The 22574-nt window shown below is 33.6% G+C and overlaps 1 protein-coding gene across 2 annotated transcripts; it reads left to right on the forward strand.

Annotated features, from left to right (window-relative positions):
• Positions 1 to 785: 785 nt before the first annotated feature.
• LOC123691761 (low-density lipoprotein receptor-related protein 4) lies at positions 786 to 21639 on the forward strand. 2 transcript variants are annotated; one of them, XM_045636309.1, is made up of 35 exons: positions 786 to 945; positions 4389 to 4555; positions 4965 to 5150; positions 5300 to 5409; positions 5920 to 6121; positions 6350 to 6479; positions 8248 to 8354; positions 8585 to 8744; positions 8984 to 9134; positions 9227 to 9537; positions 9814 to 10000; positions 10181 to 10334; positions 10417 to 10626; positions 10783 to 10964; positions 11196 to 11359; positions 11570 to 11707; positions 11882 to 11987; positions 12200 to 12350; positions 12546 to 12707; positions 12874 to 13089; positions 13180 to 13372; positions 13971 to 14061; positions 14260 to 14422; positions 14631 to 14764; positions 14922 to 15009; positions 15165 to 15270; positions 15409 to 15712; positions 15936 to 16264; positions 16436 to 16559; positions 16638 to 16732; positions 16809 to 17052; positions 17266 to 17524; positions 17751 to 17927; positions 18276 to 18442; positions 19065 to 21639. In XM_045636309.1, the coding sequence occupies exons 2-35, from the start codon at positions 4501 to 4503 to the stop codon at positions 19197 to 19199; spliced, it is 5691 nt and encodes a 1896-aa protein (XP_045492265.1). In that variant the 5' UTR covers positions 786 to 945; positions 4389 to 4500; the 3' UTR covers positions 19200 to 21639. The 2 variants fall into 2 exon arrangements, with proteins under 2 accessions (XP_045492265.1, XP_045492264.1); XM_045636308.1 differs by having other exon boundaries at positions 4392 to 4555.
• The last annotated feature ends 935 nt before the right edge of the window (positions 21640 to 22574 follow it).

Genomic DNA, 22574 nt, shown 5'->3' on the forward strand with positions numbered 1-22574 from the left:
AAGCCATCTAGATAATATCAAAATAACTACGAACTAGAAGCCTGTCAACTAAGAAAAGCAAAATCCAACGAGAGCTCTACATTTTCCCGTCGCAAGAAATACAGCCACTAAACTTCAAAGATTTTCCTTCAGATGTCGCTGTTTATACATTTCGATACAAAGATTCAACATCATGATATTTATTTTTTTAATAATTGTCAGACACTTGGCAAGTAATTTTTTTGATATATTTTTGATATATTGTTGACAAGAAGATTGTTGATATATTGTTGTGTTGATTTGGTTTTTTTTATCCGACTTCCAAAAACCTAAAGAAGGAGGAGGTTCTGTGTTGACTTTTGTGAATGATTTTTTTAAATATTTAAATTATTTGCAAATAATCTGATCGCTTCTCAAATATAATATTATTATTTATTTATAAATATTTTAGTATTCTAGTTCTATTTAAAATGTATATTAGAGTAAAAATTTATAAATTTCGTATCTAAATAAAAATTAAATCAACGCTAACGGTCATCCTCATTCGCATTACTTACAAGATATTTTTTAATCAAACTTAAAATATTAGACAAATAAAAAGAGTCCACGTGAACATTTCTACTATATATAAGCAGTTCGTCTATTTCCATCGAGTGTTATTCTCAGTAGCCGATATAATACAAATGTTATAAGATAGCAGGCAGATAGGGGCGGGCGGTCCATTCATCGAGTAGCGCAGGTCGCGGGGCGCAAGGGAGGGCAGCAAAGGCTCCGGATCACTCAGTACCTCCCTTGTTACGGCGCGAGTACCGCGTCATAAGCCTGTATGTAGAGGTATTGTTGTTGCTTCCAGCTAACATTATTGCTTTTGTGAGTGATTATTAATTGAAAGTGCTCATGTGAACGGATTTTTGTGCTGTGCTCTTTGTCTTGGAAATATGTGCGTGCGTTTTTGATTCATAAAAGGTGTGTATGATAAAATATATTTCGAGACGTTGGCTGAATTATAGGGCAGAGCTAGAGAGGATTTTTATAGGAATTCAGTTTGATAAAAAAAAATGGTTGATTTTTTTGGGATTTTTTGGTTTTTTTACATTACGTTTTTTTCTCTATCTATCAACTGCGAAGATATTTCATACAAAATTTGCTTATAATATTCCCTTTTTAATTTAAATAGGTTGATAGCGATTATGTTAAAATTTAATTAATCTAAAAATTGACGTCGCAGAAAATTTTCACGGTCGTGTCCGTGGGTGGCGGGATTCGGGCTGCTAGGCTCAAGGGGAGAGGGGAGAGCGGGGGACGCTCACACGCGCAGCCTCCGAGCCGTATTGATCGACCAATTTTCATTGCTTAATTGTAAATACTATATCAAAAGTTATTTTTAAAAAAATATCTAGAATATCATTCAATTTCACGGAAATATTTACAGTAAACGAGGTGTAACGAACTAACGAGGTAAGGCTTAGTTTAAAAAAAATATTGTTTTATCTACGCGATTTATGTAGATAAAACATTAAATAAATTAGAATAATAATAAAAAAAATACACAAAACATCTCAAAATAAATTAAATTTTGTTGTAAACTACAGAGAATAGGGACATGAATAACTTAGGTTACCATGACCTACTCACAAGGTTTTAGAAATCTACCCTCCTTGAAATTCTGTTTAAATTTTCCACAGTTCGTACTTGAAATATACGTAGGTGTATCTCTCATAACTAAAGCATTGCTAAAAATAGAATTCGATCATCTCGTACTTCGTTAAAATTTTCTTAACATTAATCTTTTTACTGCTCTAGTAATCTCACAAGGCACACGCACTTACTTCGGCGCTAATTTGTTTAATTATAATTTCATTTTTAAATATACTTTCTAATCTGTATTAATTATAACTAATCATGTGTTACATGCTATGGAGATTTTAAATTTTATTCTGCTAACTGGCACGTATTGTACAATAAAATTTCCCATTTATAGTGTACAGCCATGCTTTACTCGCTTATTTTTAAATAATAACTTAAAAAAAAAAATTAAAGACAACCAGAATAAGAGCAAATACGCTTACTTATTGTCACATTTTGTAAGGTTTCAGGGGATAAAATTCGAACGAAATGGAGTTTCTTTCATAATTTGCTTTCAGTGTATTTTCGACGTTAAAAAATAAACCTCTTTGTTACAGTATTTTAATAATAAATTCTTTACGTGTTACTTTTTACGAATTAGTGATTTTATACAGCAAAATATGGTTTCGTATATTTTAATAACAGTTATTGGGAGGAATCAGGCATTGATAACATATATTATTGCTATGATAAAAGAAGGGAAGCTACAAAATCTTTATGGAGGTCCTGAGCTACGGCGTAGAATGCGCGGCAGGGTGCGTAGTGAATGGAAACTGGAGCAACAAGTTGTTCGTGGCGCTAGCCCGCGCCTGCGCTTTCGTAATCCAATAAAATTGCCAATTTTCAATATGGCTGCTTCTATATAAAGATCAATTTAAATTTTTATGACTGAAGAAAACTAAAAGACTAAAACAGATAGGTAATAATTTATTTCTATGATTTTTTTCTTAAATGCTGTTGTTAAAGACTGTTAAATATATATAAAATGTATATTTAAAATGAAGATTAATATAACTAGAGTTTAGATGTAGATATTTAACTTTTGTAAAGTAATTACATAAGTACATTATTTTCTTTTAGCAACTACAATATACCCACTATCTAAATAATACATAATATATTAATATGCTTAGTTCTTTTTAAACAAAATCTTTTTATTATTTTGTTTACATACCTAAAATATTCTATTGATTTCTAATTATTATATAATAATAGGTCATAATCCAGTCCACTGCCGAATAAGACTAAACATAGATATTATGTACTTTAAGAAATATGAAACTTCTTTGCTTAATAATAATTAATCATATTATATATGAACAAATAATATTTCAGGTGAACTATTAGTAACTATTATTTTATAATATAATATTACCTATATTTCAGCGTACAAAGATGTGTATCCAATACACATAAAGCCGAAGATTGTCACGTGCGTTATCAATGAATATTTTAAACCACAACTCAACATGAATCATTTCCCATAACATTCTATTTATATTGGACGAGTATATTAAGCATAGCTACTGTGTATCTGAAATCTGAATTCATGAATGTTAGAGGGAAAATACTCCTTCTATAGCTATAACTGACGTCATTGTGTGGGTGAACAGAATTTATATCGAGTCAATTTGTATAATGAGATTATCTTCCGAATTGAATGGCTACAGAACCTACTGTATCGTTTTTCTGTAGGTATTTTAGTTATTTACGCTTGGGATTACTGCGTTCCTAGTATAAGATTAGCTCGATAATCGCATTATCCTAGTTTCAACGAGTTGCGAAGTTATTTGTTGAATATGTGAGTAGTATTTACATGGAAACAAGAAACGTTTACATAATAGTTTTAACAGTAGTTTCAACATGCCATTCTAACATATAGTTATTATCTTGTATATTAAACCCGTGTTTATATATTCAGGAATGAAATATATACCTACATTAAATATTTGTACATTATACTTTTTAGTTGACGATTCCAATATTTTTTAATTAAAATATTAGGAAGGAAGTGTTGTAAAGAACTTTTAGATTAGATATCCGTGGTTTATAGTGTCTTCTTCGTTTTGATTCTATGAAAATGTTTTCATTTGTCATATGTAAAATTTCTTATAGAAATTTTACAGAGCAAGGTAATCTAGTAAAAGTCAATCAAAATACAAGTTTATTTGTGAACAGTTAATAGCCCACTATTTCCAAGACATCAATAGGTTTATAAATGGGAATTCTAAATTAATTTGTCAAGATATAGAAAATCTCATTTTATATTTTCATAAGCAGTGAGTGGGTTGTGGGCTGAATGTTCAAAGTGTATCCATGTATTTCGATCATTATATTATATTTAAATCGTGTCTTACTCATTATGAGTACATTGTAGTTTTGTGAAACGTATGTTTCATCGCTGCACTTAAATGCAACGGATGATAATGGTTAGTGTGAAGGAAAGACATTATTTTTTTTAAATCATATTATCAACGTGTCTTTATGGGATAGACTGCTTTTAGTATCTGTGTAAAGAAGTTAAAAGCACTATAAATATCTAGATTGTTTAATGTAGGTACATATTTTTAGTTTTCTTATAAATTAAATGACTCCACCAAGTAACTGGTATCCAAACCAAGTTAGATTTATCACAAATATAAACTTTTAGAATTCAATAAACGGTTATAATTATAATTATGAACTTTTATGGTTGGTTTAACGAACACACATCATAAGACGTTCAAACTTTTGTATTTTAAAAGGATTAATTTGTTACTAGGTTAACAGTTTAATCTTGTCAGTAGGTGAGGAGCCGGCGCAAAGCCATGTTCCACCCCCCAAGGGCCAGATCGCGCGGCGTCCACGCTCAGGTCACCTAGACGGTGACGTCTACCACGCTGCCTAACCGCCACAATGCTCAAGCAACTTGTCTTATATTTCAATTTTATTGCGGTTTTCTTCCGTTACGGTAAGTGGGATTTTGGAAATAAAACGTACTTATGCTATGGTTCCTATAACTTTTAAGTTAAGATTATATTCTTCTTGTAATTTGTACAATTGAGATAATTTTTAAAATTACGTAAACTATGGTAGTCTATTTATTTTGTGGCAAGGGGAAATCTTACAGTATTCATACCTTACATAAATTTTAACATATCTGAGAAAATTCTAGGTATTATTTACAGTAAACGTAAATATAGTTCATTTAAGTAAAGAGATGATGTGGACTAATAGAATTTTGTTGTTGATCTTGCCTATTTGGTCGGAAGATTAAGCTTCACAGACCGAGCCTCTACCACCTTGTAATCTATACGTTAACAACATTACAATTATTCAAGTTAAGTAATCTATATTATTTACCCCCTTTAATCTAACAGGGCACTGCGATGACACCGTAACGTTATCAGTGACCCGCTACGCGAACGGGTCGGTAGAGCCGCCGGACACGCGGTCGGTGGGCCGCGTGCCACCCTACCAGCCGCCCGCCATCGGCCTGCCAGGGCCCATGCAAGTTCCTGGGTTCAGACCACACAGCCCCTATACCAGGGTTGATGCTTGGCACCGTAAGTACAAACTAACAATAAGTATGAAAACATATGTAGCAATATAAAAACAATATAAAAAAGCTAAAATTAGACAACCTTGTATGAACATAACAGTGGATAATAAAGTTATTTTTGCACAATAGAGTAAGCACAAGTATTATTTACAGCAAATGGACGCATTTATATGAGTCCAAAAGAATTAGTAGAAGAAGACCTCGAAGATGATCATCATGTTGGCTGCAATATACCATGTTCCAAAGAATTCTTTTTTTGCCAGGTTAGTAACTATTGATAAAAGAAGATGTAGAACATGTAATATAACGAATAAGCATTATAATATACATATGTAGAAAAAATGTTTTGTATCAATATTAGGTAACTAACTGTTTATAAATACATAAATAAGTAATACAAAGAAACTCTTGTAATGTCTTTCGTGCTACGAACCGTCGTAGCGTCGTAGCCCATGACAACTTTCGTAGCACGGTTTGTATCAATACCAAGAAGCACAATGTAAGGCACACATATGAATAAGTAATAAGTAGACTCTTGCAATGTTATGCTACGAATATTCGTAGCACCTCCCAACTTTCGTAACACGAACTATTTTTGCCTTTTGATTCTTTGAATAGTAATAATGGAATGTTCATGTATTGTATCCCTATAATTTAATATATAAATACCCAGTTAAATGTTATCGCATTAATGGATTATGTTCTATTTATAGCTTTAATGAAGTAAATAATAACAATGAAAAGTGCATGTTACTAAGTAATACATTCCACAGACGACATGCAAATGCATAGCTTTGGAGAAGCGTTGCGATGGCATCCAAGATTGCATCGACAACGAGGACGAAGCTGGCTGCAGGAAGTCCTGTGATGAACAGGACAATCGGACGCTGTGCCACGGGACCAACGTCTGCATCGCATTTGACTGGCTCTGCGATGGAGACAACGACTGTGGTGATTTCTCAGACGAGACACATTGTGAGTTTTTCAGAACTTTTTATAAACCCTGTGTTGTAGAATTGCTTTTGCGATGATAAATTTTGTAGTGTGTGTAATTGTGTCCAACTTGGCAAAGGGTAGTTTTTATTTTCATTTTAAATGAATTATTATAGGAAAAACAAGCATTGCTACGAGCTTTTTCCCATTTCACGTAGAAATAAGTAAAGAAGAAAAATGCAAAGTTTTACAATCTTTCTTTTCAATCAGGTTTGGAAGTAAATTGTACAGACGATCAGTTCCAATGTACAAATGGACTTTGCATTCACAAATACTGGTTGTGTGACGGAGATAATGACTGCAGAGACAATTCTGACGAGATGACCTGCCCAAAGGGAAAGTAAGTGATAGTTTAATATGTAAGAACATGTAAGAAAAAATGAATTAGATATAACTGCAGATTTTTTACTTCCTTCGATAAAATATGTATATCTATAAATATTATAGATATTCAAATATAAAGAAACATCTTCTTTATATTTGTCTTCATTAACATAAAAAGTTATAAATTGTGACATTATATAATATATTACTAGTCCCTATAAATCGCTAGGAGAGGCACAATGGTTGGAATGGAAGTAATCCCATTGATGGGGATTTCGCTCGTTGACGTAGTAGAGTTACGTCAAAGATTTATTTTACATACATTACGTGACCTCATCGACGGTTGAATGTTTAGTGGTTTGCGAACACGGATTACGATTAAACATTAAAGAAGCATATTTATATACTTATGATTATTTAATAACTTTGTTTTACATATAAAGTAACTAACATATTTGATACATGATCCGCCTTTTGCTGCCATGTTTATGATATCTCGGTCTATTATTAGCTAATGAAACAAAAAAAAAACAATTATAAAAGATTATTTTTAATCAATAAATTAAAAATAAATGTATTTTGTCGATAGGTGATTTAAAAATAGATTCGTTCCTCAAAGCTAAAGCATTACATCTCTGAATAGGCGTCATTAATCGATTACATCGTAATAAGGCGATGCTCAAGCAATTTGCGACTTATTGGATCGAGGCTAGCTTGCACTGGATCGATAGCGAGGCGGCAAGCGGTGCGCGCAGGAGCGAGCGGGGGTATCGTAACCATGGCAACGCGCCCACACAAGCCTTGCGCCGTCACCCGACCCGATATATCCACTTTCGTGGGCGAGCAATGTATTGAAACATACTGTTTTTAATTACGTAACTTCTTAGCGACCTTTGACTGGGCGATTTTAGATTGACATCTCATTCGAACGCGATTTCTTGGAAATCAGACTGACACCTCTGCTTTTAGATAGTTCGTAATGAAGATAATGACGTAGGTTCATGCTCTATTGACTTAGATGATGCAGCCTACAGCTGATAGAAGAGACAAATATATTCTCATAATAATATTTAAATTCTGAATATCCTTAGGGCTTTGAGTTCCTTCTTCTGAATAAAACATTGCAAACTCTATTTTAAATTCACATTTCCAAGCAGCATATACCTACTAAAAATATTCACGTAACTTTCAGTTGTCACATTACTCTCAGTTGTTTTAAAAAAATAACTTCTTTCCTTCCAACGTGTATTTAAGAACAGCCTATTACTTCAACGATAGTTATAAAGTAATATTTAATCCCACCAAAAACATAAATGTAAAAATTGGAGCCGAGTTCAATCGTTGACTTAATTTGCCAAAAAAAGAAATGAGATCTAAATGTGTGCCAAGTTCTGCAGACAGTCCAGAAATTTATTTACAAAGATGTATTATGTTCTTAGATTGACTGAAAACTCAATTGTTTTATTTTCCCTTAGAGAACAATGTTTATTCCAAAATACAACTTTTTTAATTTGAATAATATAATTATTTTCACAAAGCAAACAATTAATGACCTATTGACCCCATAATTTGATGAGGCTAGTTTTACATACTGTTTAGTGTTTATATTTTGTGAGGTTCTAAAAACACCTCGTAATAAAAAATAATGTTGAAAATAGCACTGAACAAATTCATTCTATTATTATTCAACATTTTTATAGTTATTAAGTATTTTCAAAATGTTTATTTAAGTAATTAAAATTTAGGTAAATAACTTATTAAAATTTCGCTTTTCTATCATTTAGATGCAGAGAAAACCAGTTCACCTGTGTGTCAGGTGACTGCATACCTCTACATTGGCGCTGCGATAAAGAAGCTGATTGCCCCGATAATACAGACGAAACTGATTGTCGTAAGTTTTCCATTTATATGATCTTTAATTAATATTAGGAATTTCAAAAAATATGCTGAAACTAGTTTATGTGACATAAACATCTTTTTAATGTTAAACAATAACATATTTATTTAGATGTATATTACATCTATGTATATTACATCTAATTACACATTAATACTTGCAACGTTTGGAATTAAGGCCTTTTAAGTGTTTATAACTTTATTAAAACCATGATAATTCCGCAGCTGTTGATCTTCTGAGATGCGGTGAAAATGAAATACAATGCGATAACAATAAGTGTGTGAGGAAAGACTTTCTTTGTGACGGAGACAACGATTGTGGAGACTGGACCGATGAAAACTCATGTCCTCTTATGCCTGGAAACTGTAATGCTGCTGAATACAAGTAAGTAAATATGTTAGAATCAACCTTATCACAAGATATGCAGAGAACATAATAAGAGCCTAGAATATAAGATCTTGATTAACTTCATCATCATGACTTTTTTCACGTAACACCAACATTGTATTACCATATTCTTGCGAATATATTAATTTCTTCACAAGGACTAAGCCTTAAATTACTAAATTACATTAAAATTTACCTTTAATAAGCTAATGAAAAACATCTTACTTTTAAAATAGATGTAACGATGGAAGATGTATCCCAGAACTCTGGCGGTGTAATATGGAGAAGGACTGTATCGATGGAGACGATGAGTTGAACTGTGAATCGCTTGGAATAAGGAATTGTACCGTTGATGAACATATGTGTGAAGACAGGCGATGTATTTCGGTAAGATTGTCATATAAAATGAACTGTGTAGTTCTGTTAAAAAGTTTATAGTCGTGTTTCATACATTACAATGACGTTCATTATTTATATAGAAAACCTGGCTTTGCGATGGAGTGCGAGACTGTTCCAATGGTGAAGATGAAATAAACTGCCAAGTGTTTTGCGAAGAAGACCAGTATATGTGCAAGTCATTAGACAGCAGTGCTTTCAGAAATTGTGTTAAACGAAAACACGTTTGTGACGGAATGAAAGACTGTCCACAAGGCGACGACGAAGAAAACTGCCCAAAAAGCAGACAGTGTACTGCGAGGGATAAATGTGAAAAGCTATGTATACTGACATATGACAAAAGACAAGCTTGCTCCTGCCCACTAGGATATTTACTAGCTGAAGATGGCTACAGGTAAATATCCGCAACATAATACGAATGAAACATCTGTAATCGAATTAGAGACTGCATTCACATAAGACCTTATACTTGAATGTTATCCTCTTAAGTTTGAATAAAACGGCTTCTGATGCAACACAATGTGTAAATGGAATTAATCCTCTTCTCGCTTACATTCTCCTCTCATCCTTTTAATGCGGTTATGTTAAAGAACATAATGCAATAATGTAACAACTTCTCACAATGCGATTATTGAAGGATGAGATACAAAAATAATATATTTTCTTACAGTTGTAGAGATATCGACGAATGTATGTACGAACAAGACCCAGTGTGCTCTCAGACATGCTCAAATACACAGGGGAGTTTTCTATGTGGATGTATGACTGGATATGTGTTGAGGCCTGATGGAAGATCTTGCAAAGCAACTGGAGAATCACCAACTCTTTTATTTTCTAATCGCATCGGAATACGAAAGGTATTTTACGTTTATTTATTTATTTATTTATTTTAAGTAATATATTATTTATTTTGTTTATATTTTAAACCTAACTCAAAGTACGTATACTATTTCATAGGTATAAGTTCGTATATTAATAATAATAGAATGCTTATATAATTATTATTTTCATGCAACTTACATTTTAAAATCTTTTAGGTGTGGCTCACTGGTGAAAATTACGAAACGGTATTGAAAGGCCTCCACACTGCTGTAGCTTTAGATTATCATTATGATAAGAAGTTGATATTCTGGACGGAAAATAACATGAAAGTTATTCGATATGCACCTATGGATAGCAATAATATGACTGGTAAGGAAGCGGAATTTTCGATAGGACATTGCATCTTCTTGTAACGCATACTATAATTACATAATTATGATGAATTTTCTAGATGTTATACGATGGGGATTAGAAACTCCCAGTGGCGTGGCAGTGGACTGGATACATAACTTATTGTTCTGGACGGATTCCGGCACAAGGAGGGTAGAAGTTGCGACTTTGGATGGTCTCCAACGGGCTGTAATAGCGGCCAGTGATTTGGACAAACCCAGGGCGGTAGCTGTACACCCAGGAGACGCGCTTGTTTTTTGGACTGATTGGGGTAAGATAAACAACATTGAAGAACAATATTTCCGGGATATTCAACATACACATTGATTTCATTGAAATAATCAGGACATATTTCTATATTATTTTTAAGCAAATTATTATAATTATAATATGGTTATAATAAAAAAGGTTATTTCCACTTATGCAGGTCCTCGGCCTAAAATTGAATGTGCGAATATGGATGGAAATAGACGGAAAAGTGTAATAATGGACAACATCTTTTGGCCGAATGGTCTAACCATTGATTATATGGAATCCAAGATATACTGGGCAGACGCGAAGCATCACGTTATAGAGAAAGCTTCGTTTGATGGAGGGGATAGAAAAAGAGTAAGCATAATTTTATATATTAAAAACATACTTATTTTTGCCTTACAAGATACAAATACAATTACACAACAAGTTACAAATACAACATTACAAATACAAGTCAAGAAATTCTTAGAATTTCAACTTATAACTTGGCATGCCTTCTTATAAATTTCAAATAAGTACAATTTTTTTATTATAATAGTTACAGTATATTCTGCATAACAATATCTACATTCTCTTTCTACTTAGATAACAAATAAGGGCGTACCTCATCCATTTGCCCTAACTGTATTCGAGGATGCCATCTACTGGACAGATTGGCACACAAAAAGCATATCAACTATTAATAAGAAGACTGGTATGGGCATACAGGTTGTGCACGCTAGTTTACAAGTTCCTATGGACATAAAAAGGTAAGTTATCATATTTCAGCATTATAATTCTTGTAAATGTACTATCGTCTCTATTAAATGTCGGAAAAAATACTGATATATGCTGTTTTTTATCCTTTAACTGAAAAGCTCTACAATTAACTGTTCCCTAAATATGTTGCCAACTTATACAAGGAAATAAACTATAAATTTATTCCCTTTGAGAAAGAGATTCAACATTTTTTTTTTCAGTTTTCATCCCTTACGGCAATTGACAACATACAAGAATCGTTGTGGACAAAATAATGGCGGCTGCTCCCACCTCTGCCTTCCGAATAGTGACGCATATACGTGCCGCTGTCCTATTGGTTATAACCTGAAATCAGATGGGTAAGTATTTTTTTATAAAATATTGCACTTAAATAATTATAATATTTGGTGCTACTAAATTATAATAAGTAAAAAATTAATTGTGTGATACAAGCGATGGTAAATATGAACATAAATTACAAAAGCGGCGTTTTGAAGGCGATATTAATTTTTATCATTAAAAAAATATTTTAGCCGAACTTGTGAAGATACACCGGAAAAACTATTACTTTACGCGCGGAGAAAAGACATACGGTTAAAACTTTTGAATCCACGCAAGCAGATGGATGGATTGGATATGGTAAGTTTTTAACTATAATTATATTTTAAAATGTTTTAAAATATCAGTTGATAAAATAAACTAAATAAATTTCATTAGATAAAATAATTTAAAGAAATTTCAACACAGCATTGCAATCAAGGCTATAATATTTTAACTCTAATTTATATCTACGCCATTTTTGCAAAATGCGATAAAAAACGTAAGAAACTAACATTGTATATTACTTTTAGGTTATACCAGTAGATAGTATAAAATCAGCTGTTGCTTTGGACTGGGATCACGCGAGAAAGAGAATATTCTGGACTGATGTGGAAAAGGACACGATCAATAGAGCCTTTTTAAATGGATCCAATCAGACTGTTATTGTCAGCACTAATTTAAGTAAGACTTTATCTTTGTAGGTACAACTTATAACACAAAGTATTTTTTTTTTGTTTTTTTTTCTGGTTGTGTTCAAATGAAAAGCTCTGAAAAGCTTTTGTACTTTAAAATACTACGTAAAGTTATTAAATATTTAAAAAATGTAGTATAATACTACAATAAAGATTTTAATAACCTTATTTTATACTTCTACAGTATCACCTGCTGGTTTAGCATACGACTGGATGACAGACAAGCTCTATTGGACAGATGCTGGAACCAACAGAATCGAAGTGTCCAATTCAAATGGCACTATGAGAAGTCTGCTCGCGTGGGAAAATATTGACAAGCCAAGGGACATTGTGGTTGATCCTAAAGGTATGTAATAAAGCATTTTTTATAAACTTTGGAAAACAAAGAAACGTTTGAAAGTTCAATTATCTCAAAAAATTATGATGTTTAAATTATAGTTATAATAACTTTATTATCGTTTAGTTAGGTATATTTTATAGTTGTAGTATCATATATTTTATGGTCTTCCTAGGTGGCGTTATGTACTGGTCAGACTGGGGTAAGAACCCTTGTATAGAACGGGCTGACATGGACGGGGGAAACAGAAAGAGACTAATCTTTGGAGACATGACTTGGCCCAATGGGCTGGCGTTAGACTTGACTTACAATCGCATCTATTGGACTGATGGCGGCAATCGTACTATTGAGTTTGCGAACCTTGATGGTACAGGGCGTACTGTCTTAATAGGTATATATGAATTTTACCGCATAAAATAATTAATATCTACAGATCATAAGACCTTTAATAATACAATACTAACACATTATGGACGAACAGGAGGTCAACACTTAACCCACCCATTCGGCTTGGATCTCTACGGTGATGAGGTATTCTGGACGGACTGGGACACGAATTCCATTCAAGCTGCAAACAAGTTTACAGGCAAGAATCGAAGGACACTGGACGCTGGTGTAGAAGGTCTGATGGATGTGAGAGTCTTCCATAAGGAACGGAAGGGAGGAGTTAATCGGTAAGTGGGAAAGTGTGCTCTTCTTTTATCGTTTACTAGCGGTCCCCCCCGACTTCGCCCGTGGTATATGTTTACGTTTTCTATTCATAAGAACAATCCTCGTACTTCAAGGAATATTATAAAAAATTAAATTATCGAAATCGGTTCATCCGTTCACGCGTGATGCCGTGGCCAAGCGAATCGATGTGGATTCATAAATATAATATTTCTCGTTTTATTTTTAAAAAAATATTATGGCCATTTTACTCATTAGGTTAAGTACTTTCGATATCAGTTTAAAGTTTTTTGATATCTGGAAGAGTAACGGAAAAATCGCACACTTAACGATTACACCCTGTACAGAGATTATAATATAAAATGGTTTAACAAAGCGTGGAATATGTTATGTACCTTAGATATTTTCAAGTAGTACTTAACTCATGTCTTCAAAATGTCTTCAAACTACCTACGTGTAAGTTTTAAGATGGAGATGCAGAAATTTTACAAAAATCAGAAAGATATTATATTCAATCCATATATATTCGCTCTGCAATGTAGAGGGTAGGTACATAACAATTTCGTAGAAAAATAAGTTTATGGACGAATTGTTTCCTTTTAGTTGTGGCAGAAATAATGGTGGATGTTCACATCTGTGCCTTTTGAAACCAAGAGGTCGCTCCTGCGCATGTCCTACTGGCATCAAAATGACGGTGATTATTAAAACTTTCTATTATTTTAAGAGAAACCTATTAAGTTTATAACTCTACAAACATGATTTAAACCCAGGTAATCCTTATTTATTTGATTTTTTTGGTTAATTTTATTAGTTCTTTAAGTACCTACATGTTATTTTTTTGTAAATAAAAATCTCTATTTTATCAAAAAATTGACAAAACATTTCAATATAGGAGGACGGAAGAACGTGTTCAGACGGGCCCATAAACTTCTTGATATTCGCACACCGCGTGGACATACGATTCGTTTCTTTTGACGTTCCTTATTTGGTGGACGTCGTATATCCGTTCCAATCTTTGAAGAATGCTCTAGGAGTTGATGTTGATCAAAATACTGGTAAGTATTGTTTATAATGTTGTTTGTTATTTTTAAAGAAGTTTTAAGTTGGAGATAAGTTGCGAATGTTTGCTGTTGTACGTCTGAATCTAAATGTAAGAGTGGATGAAGATTGTGTACTAGCCATAAATTACATCAGCTACTACAATTTTGCCAATTTAGAATTGACATTTTTATTGTTTTCATGTAAAATACACTTAAACTTTAGGTTTAATATATTGGACGGATACCGCGGAACGTTTAATTCGGCGAGCGGACAAATACGGGCAGCAGGGCAAGACTATCATCACAAGGGGATTGCAAACTGCCGATGGGCTGGCTATCGATTCTGCTGGAAGAAAGGTAAGAAATAATGAAAATCTGCACACTATTAAATTGTTTTTGTTTAATAATCAACTTTTGTGTAGTAAAGTATTATTATAAGAAATGAAAATAAATCGTATCACACTGAAAAAGGTTAAGTTAAAGTCCATAGATCTTAAACAGCAGTTTATTTCAGCTATACTGGACGGACGGGGGCCGCAACAGTATCGAAGTATCAGAATTGGACGGGTCTAACCGAAAAGTACTTGTGTGGACGGGTCTCGGTAAGAAAACCTAAACTTGATACAAAATGTGATATATTGAAAAACACCTACAAAATATTGTAGATTTTCCATCGCTTACTGAATGAACGTTGAGTTACATTGATACATCGCCTGCTGCAAAGATATAAATAAAAAATTTAATTAATATTTTCTAGACTCTCCTAGAGGAATAGCACTACATTACGAAAGAGGTTACATGTTCTGGTCGGACTGGGGTACTGAAGCCAAGATAGAAAGAGCAGATATGGATGGGACTCATCGGTAAATGACAGTCTACTAAAATTTCTTAGAAATTTATTTACTAGATTTTGTTGTAGCAACGCTAAAATGTATTTTTTTTATTTTAGTTAAAAAAAATAGTCGGTACATTGTATTCTAACCCTAATTAAATAATTACAGGCGCGTCATTGTTAGCCTAAACGTAGAATGGCCGAACGGTCTTGCAGTGGATCGGATAGAAAATCGAATATATTGGAATGACGCTAAAGCCAGAACAATAGAAAGTTCCGATTTCAATGGATGGGATAAGAAGACTATTCTCAGTAATGTTCCATATCCGTATGGGATAGTGATAGTGGGACAACATATCTATTGGACCGATTGGAAGACCAAAGCGCTGCATAGAGCGGATAAAACTAATGTGAAGGAACAACTTGTTATAAGGGACAATCTTGAAGGCTTGATGGATATAAGAGCAATTCAGGTAAGATTAAATTTACAAAAGACGGAGTAAAGAATCATATCACTATCTGGGTTTTGTTTGTGAAAATTAAACTAATAATAGCAAGTTTATGGGATGTTATATTATGTATTCGTTATATTATAATTGATGGAAATTTTGCCGATATAAAGAAAAATGATGAATATTATTATCAAAATACTCTATAAAAATCCCTCACAATGCTAAACTAAATATGAAATTTTAGGGTGACTACAAACTAGATAACGAATGCGGTACAAACAACGGAGGCTGTTCTCACTTATGCCTACGAAATTCCCGCGGATTTTCTTGCGCGTGTCCCACCGGCTTGTTATTCGAGAATACCACAGACACAGAGCCAAAAATATGCAAAAAGCATCCAGATAACTTCCTCATATTTGCCACTCGAACTTCGATGACGATTATTTCATTGGACACACCTGAATTAAGAGATATCAACATTCCTGTTGAACATATGGAGAGTTCTATCGCGATTGACTTCCACTGGGATAAGAAATTGATCTTCTATACTGATGTCAAGCTGAATCAAATAAGGTAAGTGAGAAATTATCAAGTAAAATCGATGAACGTTCTAAACGCATCTTTAAATTTTCGATTTAATGTGCTTAGAATCATTTTGTTAATCTAACGAAAACGAAAAGTATATCTGTAATGGTTTATTTGTCTGTAACATGTTATTTAATGTTTGTAACAATGTTCGAATAGGACACTGAATATGGAAAACATGACGGAAAATAAAATGATTGTAAACACGAGTTTGGAGACACCTAACGGCCTAGCAGTAGACTGGATTGCAGACAATTTATATTGGACTGATAATGAATATAAGGTATGTGTTTATCAATAAAAATGTGACAAAAAGTGTTTTTACAAGAGCTATGACTGTAATTATTCTTTTTTTTAATAGGTTGTGGAAGTTGCGAAATTAGATGGAACGTGTAGAAAAATCTTACTGTCTGGATTAAATGAACCGAGAAGTGTGGCACTGTTTCCAGCTAAAGGGTAAGTTTTGAATTCTTAAGAAATTTCATGAATATAATTCCATTAAAATCCCAAAAAACATAATCTCAAATCACAGCTACTTGTATTGGAGCGACTGGGGCGAAAACCCAAGTATAGAAAGGGCAGCATTAGACGGAACTCAAAGGAAAATCATCGTCGACCACGATCTAGGATTTCCAAACGGTCTGACCATAGACTACGTAGAGAGGAGATTGTATTGGACAGATGCGCTTAAAGATAGGATCGACACATCTGACCTGAATGGCCAACATCGTGTGCAACTGGTACCTGATGCTAAAAATCCTTTTGGAATGACTCAGGTATTTAATGATGAATTTTATACTAACAATGATTATTGAACACGTATTGAGCTGCGATTGTTAAAAAATAATATAATTTTAATTCTGACATAAACGGGTGTATTTGATCAGAATCAATTTTTAAACACAGTTACTAATTATTGTGAATATAAAAGTCAAGCTTGAAATCAATGCAATGTTAACACGACGTTAACAACTTTAAACCAATTTCAGTTCTGCGAGTTCATCTACTGGACTGACTGGTTCAAGAAGGCTGTAATGCGAGCAGACAAGGAAACGGGCAAGAACGTTACTGCAGTTAGTACGAATTTCGAGATGGCCATGGAGATAAAGGCTGTGTCACACCATCGCCAGCACGGCTGGAACCCCTGTATGGAAGAGAATGGTGGATGCTCGCACTTCTGCTTCTTTAGAGGGCACGACTATGTGTGCGCCTGCCCTGATGCACCTGATGAAAGACCTTGCTCTATAAGTGAGTGTTTCCCTTATTTTCTTGTAATTTTAGGTATTAAATAAATTCAAATTGTGTTAAATATATTTCTTACATTTCTTTGCGATTCTAAAATGTTTGATAAAATTTTATTTCTTTTGACCTTTTTTTTAACATTTGAATTTTATTGTACATAAGTATATCTTATATACATATTTATAAAACATAACAATAATTAAAATAATATACAACAATTTTCATCCCTTAGCGCCAAACAAGCGCATAGAGCTGCGCATGCCATCCCATTACCCGCCGAACTACGACTACATGGACTACGAGCCGGTGCCATCACCCCCTCCGCCGACGCATTCCACCGCGCTCCTCGTGTCGCTAGCTGTACTCGCTGTGGTGCTTATAGCGGCTGTAGTCATCGCTATCGTTTGTGGTGAGTGGTGTTATCAAGATAGATATAGAGATGACACTATTCCTTTCACCTGTTAGTCACAGTATACGCTGCTCTACGGCTCTATATGTAGAGCTACATGATTACACAGATCTAACATTTCCTTGTACTCTAAATAATTAGTTATTCGCTAAAATTCTAAGTTCGCTAAAAATAATCTTATATAAGTCGATAATTTGATTGATAGAGTCATAACATTAGACCAACTTAACTAAAGAAAACTTTACCTAAGTATTGCACCCCACCTCAATGTTATAATGGCATTACTGAATTTATTATTTAAGTTTAAAATGCGAATGGTTGTCGAAAAACATAAACCTTATATTGCAGTGAAAATTCTTAAGGATCGCGGCGGTGAGTTAAAAGAGACCCACCGAGATTCGAATTGCCATATATCATTCCACAATCCTAACTACGAGCAAAGTGCCGCTGGACTCAACGAACAGGACCGGAGACCTTATCGGTTACAGGGCATCTTCAAATATGACAAAAATCAGGTAAGATTTATAGAAAGCTAGTAATATGATTGAATTGACTTCGTCGTAATTAACAAATGTCATTGCCGTGTTTAAAATTAAGACAGTGTTCAAGCACACCCCGGACACTCCATACAAAATTATCGTTTTGACAGTCACACTGTAGAGACTGCAAATGTGTGTGTTAACGCTTTATGGTTGGCACATTTTTGACTAGCGTAAAAAAAATCGCGTTTTTCTGATGAAATACATCCGTAAACAGCACAATATCTAACCATTTTCTACGAAAAACGATAATCACAAATCCAAAATAATAAAATTGCTTTAAGTCAATTTGATTAATGTTGTCAATCTTCGTTGCGTTTCGTCTAAAGACGTCGTTGGTATCGTCCTTGCGGGGAAATGGGTACCATAACATGTCTGATCGTGCGGGGTGAGGTAAGTGTTTAATTTTGGCGGGAGGCGGAGAGTGTCCGTTCTGTAGCGTTTAGCTACTATTATGTATTCTGTGGTTCAAGATTAATTTGTGTAGAAACCACGTAAAACACCGCAACAAAATACAGACTGTGTTAGTGTACCTAATTACTTTTTATTGAAAACGCTGAATTGATCTATTTAATAACACATCTCAATTATATTATAGGGACGAGTAACAAACGTATACATACCGGAGGGCACCAGTCTCCTGCCCCCGCCCCCGCCGCCGCCGCACCGCCAGCCGCTGCGGCCGCCCACACACGACGACTTCGAGCCCGTCACCTTACACTCCTTCACCTAAACGCCACACCACAGTGGCGGATTTATTGAGAGCTAAGGCCTAGAGCGGCATGAAAAACTCGGGAAACCAGCCGCCTTGTAGAACCTACCCTAATGATTTTGCTATTCTAGATTGCATCACATGTAGGAAGGCGGCAAATGTGAAACGCTTGGGAAACGGGTAAATCCGCCACTGCGACTAGATCTAGCCAACGACTACAAGTTTAGCAAAACTTAGACATGACGTAATTCGACGGACTATTACTTGTTAATATTTGTGCACTCGGAGAGTTCGAGAAACATCTGCACTCGTCGAGGCTCGCACCTCGAGTAGGTATTAACGATGCCAATCATTATTAGAGTATAGAAGAGTATAATGACTATGTAAATAGAGGCTAACAAAGATCCCGTGTTGTAGTACGTTTCATAGAAAGCGTATGTTAGACATTGTCGTTAAGCCTAATTCGGACTGCGATATGCGACTGAGAACTTTGTGAATTTTGCGCACAAGTCGTACCTTCAGTGAGGTGAAGTTTTGTAGTCGCGATATCGCGAGTTACTAATCAAATTAGTATATTTGTTGATAAGATATGATCAGATTATTCGTATTATTTTTGTACAATCGCTTGTCATTCGACTCTCCGAGGCTCACGGGGAGCGAACGACGAACCTTATTGTTAGATTTGTACCTAGTGTTATTATTTTTATCTGGTATACAGACGTTGTTGGGAACTTGGGATGACTATTTATTTCACCTTAATGTCCCGATCTCACGAAGTATGGCTGTAAACATAAAACAATTCAAAGAATTTGTTTTCATAACTATTGTTATTTAGGGCCTTTTTCATTCGGCGCTATATTTGTTTTAAGTATCTAGTTACTGTTAAAATATACTTTCCAGAAGTTGTATCTAGTTGTCTTATATTAAGAAGCGTGTATAGAGAAGGAAATGTGTTAATTTTTAGCTTTAGACTCGTCAAAAACAGCGCTTCGTCTCCTATTAGTGATAAGTTTTCTTTAGAATGTTATGATTATTTAATTCGATGTGTGCTCAAGTGGAACGGTAAAAAGCACTGAATGAAAGGGGCCGTATAAATCTTAGTATTAATTCACCAGGATAATATGGTGACAATAAAATATCAATTGTAAATAATTAGTTTTAATTACGACGTTTTTGTTCCACCTGTAATTTTATTGTAAATATTTTGTTTGTCATTGACTCTGCTTTAATTTTCTTTGGAAAGTAACCTGTACCTGCAAGTATCTTGCAAACATTAACATCTCATATCACAATAATTTGTTTAGTGAATAAGATTTATGTGCTCTCAAATGAAATGTGTTATTAAATAACAAATTAAACTAAACGTTAATAATATATCGTAATGAACAATGAAAATATTCCTTTCTGATACGTCTCGCCACCAGAGTGACGGCAAGAATAGTAACAGGGTGTTTATAATCTAAGATAGAAGATAGTTTATAGGACGGATGTCGAATACAAAGGCTCATAATCCGAAACTGATTTTATTTATTTAAACAACTACGAACACTTTCATTAGCTACCTCGTTAATATTCGAAGGTTTATTTTAGAAACTCAGCAGTGTGATAGAAATCTATTATAAATAAAACACTTGCATTACATAATAGTTCAAATGTATGTACATAGAAGCTAAATATATTTTTTAACAGAAAAGATTTTTAAAATGAAGATTTATTTTATAATTCGGAATGATATCAATTTTACTCGATTTGCAGGTAATATTTTATTATTTTCTAAAGTGTGGCAACGAGTATCCCATTCTAATGTCTGTATTATTTTGTAATATGTATTACTTTTTAAATGTATGGAATGAGTGAGTAGATACACCTGCTTTGTATTATAAAATGTACCTACTTATTTATGAATTAAATTCAGAAATTAGTCCGCCCTAAGAATTGAATTGAAGATTTTTTAACAATTATTTACTTGACTTATCCTAATTTCAATCACCTTTTTTTAAATCCGAGGTGACTCAGAGTTGTTTAGTAGAATTTTATATAACGTTTCAATTAGTTTTAAGTGAAGATTTTAAGTAAATTGTTTTGTTATACTGATAGCTTGTAAGGGGAAGAAAGTTGAGTGCTGTGATACCAGATGCTTCGTGAGTAGAGTGAATTAGCGTGATGGTGGTAATTATTTACATTTTTATCGTTTGAAATTCTGACTTTAAATCGGATTTGGATTAAAGGTGCTAAAAACGCACACGACGAATGTACCCAAAAAAGTTTATTTCTGACTGAAAAGGAATGATAACGTGCCAAAATTCAAAAGTATTGTTTTTTTACTTTAATATCCGTTGACATTAATTCGATCTTTAGTATTGTAAGTAAAATAAACAGCTTTTACACCTTATAAGCCTCCTAAAAAGAGGTGTTAAAACTGTTGTCCAATTTATAATAAATAATAGAAATTATTCAAATACATTGATGTTTCATTTCATTTTTTTTATCCCATCCTTGCATATTTAGAAGGGGACGCGCTGATGCGAGTGGTACGACTTCGGTTAAAAACTATAATATGAATCGAGTTTTGATCTTAACTATAAAAATACCCTCTGGTATTTTTTATGCACATTCTTAATGGTGCATAATGGTTACTTATTAATACTTGAATATCTTAAGCGCATAATTTAATATCATTAATATTTTTTTATTTGCATATTTTTTATAGAATGAATAAAAATTAAAAAGATTGAATAGATAACAGACATTGTTCAATACACTGTCTGTTATCTATTGAGAAGTTAAAAAAAAAAAAAACAAAATGTAGTCAGATATTATTTTATTGAACATTCTAATTTACACAGAGATGAACATGCCTTATGAAGGTACATCTAGTCAACGTTAAAATATAACATTTAATATATAGTCCCAAAGACGTGAAAACATTATTTTTTAGTATAATTTAGTACCTATACGAAATACTTAGAGCCTTCTGTAAGAGTTTATATAAAACTAATACGTATTATTACTTATATTAGGTACATACATTGTGCATTAAATAACACTTAAAGCGAGGCCGAATCACATAATTCATAGCACTGTAGAAACAGAAAACTTTAAAGATAGAAAATTTCCAAAAGTTTCAGGCCGGTTGCAGAGCTTCACTGACCATCAGTCGCGCTTGTCATATGTATGGAAATTCATAAAACTGTTCATAGCTAGACCGACCATACGCGTATTTCCATACATGTGACAAGCGCGACTGACGTACGCACTGATGGTTGCTGAAGCTCTGCAACCGGCCTCAACTATTCAAACCTACCCGCCTACTTTATATTTTAATTATACCTGATTGAAATAGTTCACTTATTCTAATGAGTAATCGCTAAAATTCTATTATAAATGGATGATTTA

The sequence above is a fragment of the Colias croceus genome, chromosome 5 (assembly GCF_905220415.1).
Source record: "Colias croceus chromosome 5, ilColCroc2.1".
NCBI classification, from domain to species: domain Eukaryota; kingdom Metazoa; phylum Arthropoda; class Insecta; order Lepidoptera; family Pieridae; genus Colias; species Colias croceus.

Excerpts from the sequence above, each read along its gene's own strand:
- LOC123691761 (XM_045636309.1), top strand. The coding sequence starts at position 4,501 with ATGCTCAAGCAACTTGTCTTATATTTCAATTTTATTGCGGTTTTCTTC. Across the intron at positions 14,423-14,630 it reads TGATGTTGATCAAAATACTG|GTTTAATATATTGGACGGAT; the intron begins GTAAGTATTGTT and ends CTTAAACTTTAG. Across the intron at positions 18,443-19,064 it reads TCAAATATGACAAAAATCAG|GGACGAGTAACAAACGTATA; the intron begins GTAAGATTTATA and ends ATTATATTATAG.